The 8,739-nt window shown below is 28.4% G+C and overlaps 2 protein-coding genes across 2 annotated transcripts in view; both read right to left on the bottom strand.

Moving 5' to 3' along the window:
- LOC108760190 (uncharacterized) overlaps nucleotides 1-1,558 on the bottom strand; it is a 4,180-nt gene extending 2,622 nt beyond the window's left edge. Inside the window, exons 1-5 of the mRNA XM_018505991.1 lie at nucleotides 1,549-1,558; nucleotides 1,162-1,423; nucleotides 903-1,022; nucleotides 741-831; nucleotides 286-431 (exon numbers count right to left, since the gene is read on the bottom strand). Coding sequence (XP_018361493.1) covers nucleotides 286-431; nucleotides 741-831; nucleotides 903-1,022; nucleotides 1,162-1,423; nucleotides 1,549-1,558 — 629 coding nt within the window. The remainder of the gene's footprint in view (nucleotides 1-285; nucleotides 432-740; nucleotides 832-902; nucleotides 1,023-1,161; nucleotides 1,424-1,548) is intronic.
- A 5,789-nt stretch (nucleotides 1,559-7,347) lies between these two features.
- On the bottom strand, nucleotides 7,348-8,513 carry LOC108760342 (uncharacterized). The gene is made up of 3 exons (XM_018506226.1): nucleotides 8,434-8,513; nucleotides 7,501-7,633; nucleotides 7,348-7,398 (listed from the first exon to the last, which is right to left on the bottom strand). The coding sequence occupies exons 1-3, from the start codon at nucleotides 8,496-8,498 to the stop codon at nucleotides 7,348-7,350; spliced, it is 249 nt and encodes an 82-aa protein (XP_018361728.1). The 5' UTR covers nucleotides 8,499-8,513.
- Nucleotides 8,514-8,739: the final 226 nt, after the last annotated feature.

Raw genomic sequence — 8,739 nt, 5'->3', positions numbered from 1 at the left:
TTTAAAATATTATAATAATAGAAAAAAAATCTGAAAAAATTACATATGAAAGGGAAAAGCTTGCAGTTTATTACGCCGCAAAAAAATTGAGACTATCCTTCTTACTTTCCGAGTTATAAGCCATTATATGAAAAATGGTGCGATTTCGGCAACCTTACCCTATATTCAATAAAGTTTCTTGTGTGGAATCGAGTCTCTAGTTCTATTTGAAACAAATATTTTGATGTAAAAATTAAAATGAAACACCCTGTATATAATAATATTATATAAAAAAAATAATCTTACGCAGTAACGAATATGTAATTATTGTGATCCATAATATCTTGCCCCAGATAATTGGCAATAAACATGTATAAAATACTGAATATTACGAATATAAGAGGAAATAGAAACTCATTGACGTTATCCTCAGATGTATCAATCTGAAAAATCTAATATACGAATTTTATTTAAATATTATTTGCACATGTGATAACATAATGCATTATTCTACTAAATGTTAATCCTAAGTTGTATAATTAATGGAATATGCTAAGTTGTTTAAATATTAAAAAAATATTATTAATATAAATATTACAAATAATTATAAGATAAAATTTATATATGAAACTTTTTAATCCGAAGAAAAATTCTTGAAATAGCATACCTTAGCTAGCCTACCTACCTATAGCAGTAAATTATAAATTTGTAAATCTCATATCACATAAATGTACAAGTCTTTTTAGAAGTTTGAAACTTACTCGGAAGAGGTTGAGGCTCAAACAGATTACTCCAACTGTTATTAAGCAGAATAACATTGTCTCAAATTTAGATACCATCAGTTTAGATAATCTTCGAGCACACAAATAAATATTATTGTATTATTTATACATATATGAATATTACACTGTATCGATACTAACTTCATAGCTTGTCGATGAATATCAATGGCATATATTATTTCTTTAAATATCAAATTTTCGTTCTTTAATGTATTATTATTTTGAAGCATATTTATTCTCATTACGCGTTCAATACGATAACTACAAAGAATACGTTTATCACATACCTAACTTATCTCTTTTGCTTTTTAAAAGTAAAATCTGTAGATTCATTCAAGATTATTACACACATTTGTTTATAATTAAAATTTTTGTAGGTTTGTCTGAGTTTGTTTTATACCTTGAGATGCTAAACATTCCACAAACATGTTGCAAATATGCTATGAGCATCGCTCCTATTGCTATCATCACGATACTTCCTATGCTAAAAGCTGCATATGTATGCAACACGATTAAATAAAAATATTTTTTTTGATCGATAAAATATTCTGTTGTAATAAGTAGATTACGAGATTGAGATATGTTTTTCAATAAAGCGTTGCCAATGATACTCGTCCAAAATTGGGCAACAATTACAGTAGTTACGCTACAAGCTGCAAGTACTAGAAAAAATTAGAAAAGATTATCGTACAAATTTCATATAAAAATTGAATTGCTCTTTGCTAGAATGGAAAATGTACTGATGTACAATAAAAAATTTATTTTACTTGTGAGTATAACCGTGTACCATTTGGCATTGTAGCTATACTTTTCTATAATAACATTTTCATATTCATCTTTTAGATCGTTGTATATATGTTGAAGTTCCATCAATAAATATTTTACCTGTCAGTTCAATAATTTAGTTTATGTTATCCGACAAAATTTTCTAATTATAAAAATATATTTCAAAGAATTGGATAAATACGGACGTTGGGAGTCAGGCGCAGAAGACGTCGCTCAAATAATACACTTATGAAGCTTGAAACTTTTTTATTCAACAAACGCGCTTACATGTTTCGGCTCATTTTTCAGCCTTCCTCAGAGCAAACACAAACTAACATGTATAAAGTAAAAGTTATCTTGTCATGGTGACCTCTCCTACATCGAGAATTTAAATTCCAGAATTAAACAAAAGGAAAGAAAAGGAAAATGAGAATGAGTTTGAAGAATAAAGAAGCTTCATAAGTGTATTTTTTGCGCGACATCTTCTGCGCCTGACTCCTAACGCCCGTATTCTGTCTTCTTTTATTTATAAGGAGTCTTGGTTAGTTTGATGTGTTATACGAAAAATATATTTTTTAGAAGTATCTACTCACAAACGGAACGAGAACGTCTGTCATAACCAACTTACATTTTCGATATTAACAGCAAACGAGATATATTTTATCACAAAGGTAATGGAGAAAAATACGGTAGAAAGTATTTTAATGACGAGGTCGGCAGTATGCTTGATGGTTAAAAATGCGGTTAACTAAAAGCAAAAATTGTATTACGAAATTTTTAGTATCAAGAGAAAATTTTTCGTTTGTTTTGTCAGATAAAAATTTTCATATCTATGTGTAACTTTATATTTTTAATGTACTGAAGACGGTCAAATATTAACCGAAATGTTTATTGATTTTATATTAAATACATGTTTTAAGCAAATTACATCAAGCGTTGTGGTTGTATGCTCTTTATTGTTTATATTTGTATTACGAAACTTGTATTAAAATATAATTTCTTTGAGTATACAGGGTGTTTGGAAAATAATGATAAATCTTTCGTATAGAGGCAGAATGGCCTAAACTGAGAAGAAAAGTCCTCTACCATTTTGCAATTTTCGCAATAGTTAGCGAGATATTAATTGTTTAATATTGCCGAAAATTGGTATTCAATAATTTTTTACTCAAATACTATCAAGTTTACAAAAAAACTGTAACAGACAAAAACTGTAACGATTTATTATTATTTTCCAAATATCCTATATATTACAATTTTTAAGTTATTGATTCAAAATTATTAACTAAACTTCTAAATATTTAATATAGGAATAATGGAGTCAATATATCGACAGGGCAATAAGAGTTAAAAATTATAAAATTAAAAATAAAAATTATATGTATTTAAGAAAAGACCAATTATTTTAAACTTTACAAATCTTTATATTACACTCAGAGAAAAAAGTTATATCAGTAACTATAAATTTGTAATGAAATAGCGTCTTAACTATATACATATTATTAAATTCTAATAAAAATACTAGATTAAGCGAACTAAGAAAATATAGTAACATTAATTATTTGATCAATTACAAATGGTTAATATTACTATATTTTCTTAGTTCACTTAATTTACTTATTGTTCTTATTAAAGCTTTATAATACATAGTTACAAATTTGTGTATGTATTTTTTATTTATTTTTGTCTTTCAAGTTCGAAATGCCTTTTATTGTAAGCTGAGTGTTTTTCTTTTTGGAAGAAATTGAATTCCGTTACGTCCCTTTGGTGACAATGCCGCATACTGCTCGTGCTGAGCGACTTTAGAGAAAAGGTTTATAATGTATTCCTTAAAGTTTTACCTCAACAATGATTAATTAGTTATATGATATAAAGTATTTTATTAAAAAAAAGTTTTTGTCTAAACTATAGAAAAATGTAATTGTTATGTCTATTTGCATAAAGTCCAAGTAACTACTCAATGTAGTTGAGTCACTGTTTCACTATCAATTAATAGTGCATTCAGTTTGTTACCGTGACTATATTTTTATAACATTCAGCACTACTTCAGTTTCTGTTACTTCGTAAAACTAGTTACAGGTACTTCAATTGCAAAAGAGTTGCCAAATTTATAGTTGTCAGAACTATTTCGTTTTCTCTAAGTGTACAGAAATAGCAAGAATTCACATAACATGTTTCAGCTACAAGATTGAGCCATCTTCAGATGTATAAAAAAAATTACAATTTTTTTGGAGAATAACTTGAAGACGCAGTAAATAATTAAAAATTAAAATGATCCGAAGATTTTGAGAAGCCGAGTGAAAATAAAAAAATCAGAGCATCAAAAATTGCTCACAAACGGTTGAAAGACCGTGTGGAGAAAACATCTGGATATTCTAATGTAAAAGTTAATTTGTTACAGTTATTAAAAAAAAAGAAACTTAAATAATTAAGCAAATTCGCTACTCTCTGATAAAAAACTCACCCGTGAAATCAAAGGTTTGTCGTAATCGTTTGCATATTATAACTCTAATGCACACGTCAATTAGTGGTATAAATATATATAATCAGACTTTGTAAAATTAAAATGATAAATATGGTAATTGTCAAGAATTAAAATTGGCCTCCAAGTTATTAAAATAAAATAAAATAAAAGCAAGATAGCCAGATGCTCTCTCCACGGTCTTTCAACCGTTTGTGAGCAATTTTTGATGCTCTAGGAAGATTTTCACTCGACTTCTCAAAATCTTCTGACCATTTCAATCTTTAATTGTTTACTGCGTTTTCAAGTTATTCTCCAAAGAATTTGTAATTTTTTTTATACATCTGAAGATGACTCAATCTTGTAGCCGAAACATGTATGTAAATTTTTGCTATTTTTGTAATATAAAGATTTGTAAAGTTTAAAATAATTGGTCTTTTTTTCAGTACATGTAATTTTAATTTTTAATTTTATAATTTATGACTCCTATTGCCCTGTCAATATATTAATTCTGTCACTACTATAAGAGTCCTTTACTTTATTATTCTTCATATAGAAAGAGGCCTTATATCTAAATAATTACAGTATTTATAGTATATAATAATCACTTTTAAACATATAAATCAAGATATGTGTTAATAAATGTGTTAACAAATGATGACTATCAATTTATTGTTACTTCTTTTATAATAATAATAATATTAAGATATTACCTTACTTGAAATATAATAGAGCTTATTAAAACACTGAGCAGAAAGATGAACTGGAGACATCTAAGTTTTGATTGTTTGTATGGCCACAAGCCTATAGCGAGCAGAAGAGTTCTGTTAAGGCTGAAATAGTTGGTCTCAGTGCAGATCATCTCTCTATGAGCTCCACAATACGACTGCGAAGGAAAAGAATGTGTTCATCCCCTCTTTCTTGCATACATCGACCAAGTATCCCTTCCCTCTTCTGACGTCGATTTTATTGTAATTTTCTTAATTTCGTTTGTATATGCCAAACAACATATGATACTACCGTGAGATTGAAACACTCGCACTTTAATAGTGTTTCTCGGAATACGATGTCTAACTAAGTAATTGATGAAATGAAATAATATCGAAATTTTACTTCATGTTCTCTTTATTATAATAAAAGGAAAAAAAAATTCTTAAGAGAGCTACTTGCGCGATAATGTAAAATACAAGATTCCACTATTATCTCGTAAATTAAATTCAATTTCATTAAAATTATTAAACATATTACTGCGCACGCTCTGACGCTCGAGGCTTGACGCTGCTATGTAAAGGCACCTTGAGATTCGTGTATTTACAAAAAATTCACACAGGCGTATTTTTTTATTTTCAGTACCGTAATTTTATTCTGATAAGCGCACTCATCGGGTACACTTGCTGGCAGAAATAGCCTTCAACTTTAACTTTTCTGAACTTTAGCTGAACCTCTATTTGGTAAGTTATAATTTAAATATAATTAAAATTAAATATCAATACGCAACTCTCTAATTTCATATTAACTCGATAAATATTTTTAATAAGTATAATTTTATATTTCTTATAAGTAAATTTTTATTATACATCACCCATCTATTAGTCATTTATGCACAACGCAATATTATAGAACTGTTTATGGAAATGATGACACTTTAGACAATCCGGCGTTGACAATTATATATTTTGCTCAAAAGTACAAGGAAGAATAATACAGTGCTTCGCTTCACGTTTCCACGAGGTCTCTCCTCCAGTGGCGCTCGCTCTTCTACGGTGGCACTCGCTTATCGCGCCGCGGTGGCACTCGCTTAACCTACGCGACGTACCGCACATGGTACTAACAAGGGAACCCCTCGAGGTGACAAATTCTGATTTTAATGAAACTTCGTGAACTTGTAGCTTATATAAAGAGATGAATTTAGAAAATGTCAGTTGCGGCCCAAAACGGTTTGAAGGGGTGAAATCACCCTTAACGTATATAGCGATTTTCAGCTTTTTCCGTTATATCTCGAAAAATATTCGCGATATAAAAAAATGTTTTATACAAAAGTTTTACAATAAAATTACCTCTATTTACTCACGTCAACGATATTTTTTTAGAATAATTATTTAACAATTTTTTTTCGAAAATTTTGACAAAAAATTGGTAAATAATTGTTCTGAAAACGCGAATGAATACAACTGATTTTGTTGTAAAACTTTTGTATAAAACATTTTTTTATATCGCGGACGATCCATTCTCTACTCGGTATATGATTACATTGGAAATACTGGGAATACGGAGGGACTGACGACCTTTCGAGTGTACGAAAGGCACGTATTTGTTTACATCTCATATTTGTTTAATTTTTGCCACAATCCAGTATGATGATTTGTTTATGACTAATCCAGTGCAATCATTGCACCAAATGGACCCATGAAGGCTGCACTACATATAGAGGATTTGGTAGCCATTTTTGTGACGATTGCCAAGACTGATTCTAATTTTTTAAATTTCATTTGCATTGCTCGAGTGATCCATTCGCTTTGCCTAGGGTGATCGGGCAAAGCGGATGATTTCTCTTTTTTTATGTTTTCAATAAAACGACATATTAATGTTCAAGTTTTAAAAATTTTTTAAATTTTATTTCAAAATTAAGTCCTTTAAAAGAATAAAAATGATTTCTGATCTCAATTTTAATTGTGTAATTTTTTCTTCTCAACCTTAACACATCCGTGCTGCTCGGGCTTCCCCTATATGACAGTAAAGTAAGATACTGATTTAACCAGCTGGAATTAAAGTTTTTCTCTTTATAACATCTACTTCTAATAAGATACTTTTAAAATATTTTATCGCTTATATCAATACAGGTATATAATACATTAATTTTTTAAAATGTAATCTGCATGATTAATATTTTTAGTAAGAATCAAATAATGGCTGATGTATCAGCCATCTTGTTGTTTATAATGGTATCACTGTTGTCACTAATAATTTTTTATCTTCTAATTTTTTAGTGTATATGTCGTTTATTAATGAAAATTTTGAACTTTAATATTTATGTTTAAAAATATTAATATGAAATTAACTAAAAATGATATTTAATGTAATAATAATATATCGCTCGTGGAAAATATATTTGACTTTAAGTAATGTAAAATATTTAAACATACGTTGTTTATTATTTAGTCTAAAATTGGACAGACAATGATCGACATGATGTTGATTGCAAAAACTTGAAATAACTTCATTTAAATAATTTAAATTTTTTTTTAACAAAATAATATTTACATTACACGTTTAAAAATAAGTCTATATATTTTTTAAGCATGGATGCCTTCATTTTTTTATTAATTAAATCCCTACTGCTAACCATAAATTAATATTGGTTCATTACCGCGTAGAATATATTACAGTAAAGTAAGATACCGAGGCCTTCATTAGCTGTAAATATAAACATTCTCTCTTATCTCATGTACGTATATTAATAAAATATATAATTTTATTATGTGTATTTTATTAAAATATTTCTACATTATATATTACCGTAGCAAAATGTTCTACGGATCCTTCAAATATTCCACCGACGTTTAAAACGAATTTCTTGGTGTCCCTTTGCAATAAGAATAATATTACTTTTTGTATATGTAATGGCATTCTATACCATTGAACGTTGTACCTACGGATTTGAATATATGTAAATAACACCGATCGCTAACTCAAGATAGGAACTTTTTATTAAATACAGTGGAACTTCCCTAACTTCAGTACTCTGTAACTTGACGTCGTGTATAAAAATTTTCATTGTAAAATAGGTTATGTTGCTTTGGCGTCTGCGCAAACGTTCTCATTCTATATATAATACATACTATTTCTTCTTAATGCTCTGCCCCTAATGTAAGAATGGAGAGATTGTCCTTTTTAGCTTCTCACAGCACTGCGTAGTAGAAGTTATGGAAGTTCCACTGTATAAATTTCAGCATACAGGGTGGATATCAAGTACTGTAAGAAATTTTAAGAGATGATTCCTTACACAAATTCCAGACGAAAACTTCGTATGATCATACGTTCGAAACGGCTTAGTTTCAAAGATACAGGGTATTAAAGTTGAAAAAAAAATTTTGTTTTTTCTAAAAATTGTGATAACTATTTGGGTTATTTTAATAAAACTTCGTGTATATGTTTAAAAATTCATGGAAATAATCTAAATGGTTTTAGGAATTTTTGGAAAAGTAAAATTTTTCCTTCAACTTGGATATATACCCTGTATTTTTTAAACTAAGCTATTTCGGATATATGGTCATACAAAATTTTCATCTTGAATTTGTGTGAGGAATTACCCCGTAAAATCTTTTAGAATACTTAGTATCTTTCCTGTAAACTATTATAATTAAAAATGCAGGAGATTCTACATTTACTATTGCGTCTACTGAAAAGAGGATGTTTATACATAATTTCTTATAAAAATATTTCTCTTACGCAGTAAAAAATACATGATTATTGTGGTCTATTATATTCTGTCCCATATAATTAGCTAGAAACATATACAGACTGCTTATAACCATATACATAATCGATAGAAAAAATTCGTTCAAATTATTTTTGGATGATGCTATCTGAAAAACCTAATAAACGAATTTCAGTGAAATTACCGATCTCATATTTATACATATATATTGTATAATGTATACATATATGTATATAATATATACATACATACATTACCTATACGCGTATATATATACAGGGTGTTTGGCGACTACCGCATTTTTTGTCATACGTGGG

The sequence above is a fragment of the Trachymyrmex cornetzi genome, unplaced genomic scaffold, assembly GCF_001594075.2.
Source record: "Trachymyrmex cornetzi isolate Tcor2-1 unplaced genomic scaffold, Tcor1.1 scaffold223, whole genome shotgun sequence".
Taxonomy (NCBI): Eukaryota; Metazoa; Arthropoda; class Insecta; order Hymenoptera; family Formicidae; genus Trachymyrmex; species Trachymyrmex cornetzi.
The sequence above is the reverse complement of the archived record's forward strand: the minus strand, read 5'-3'. Positions and strand labels throughout refer to the sequence as shown.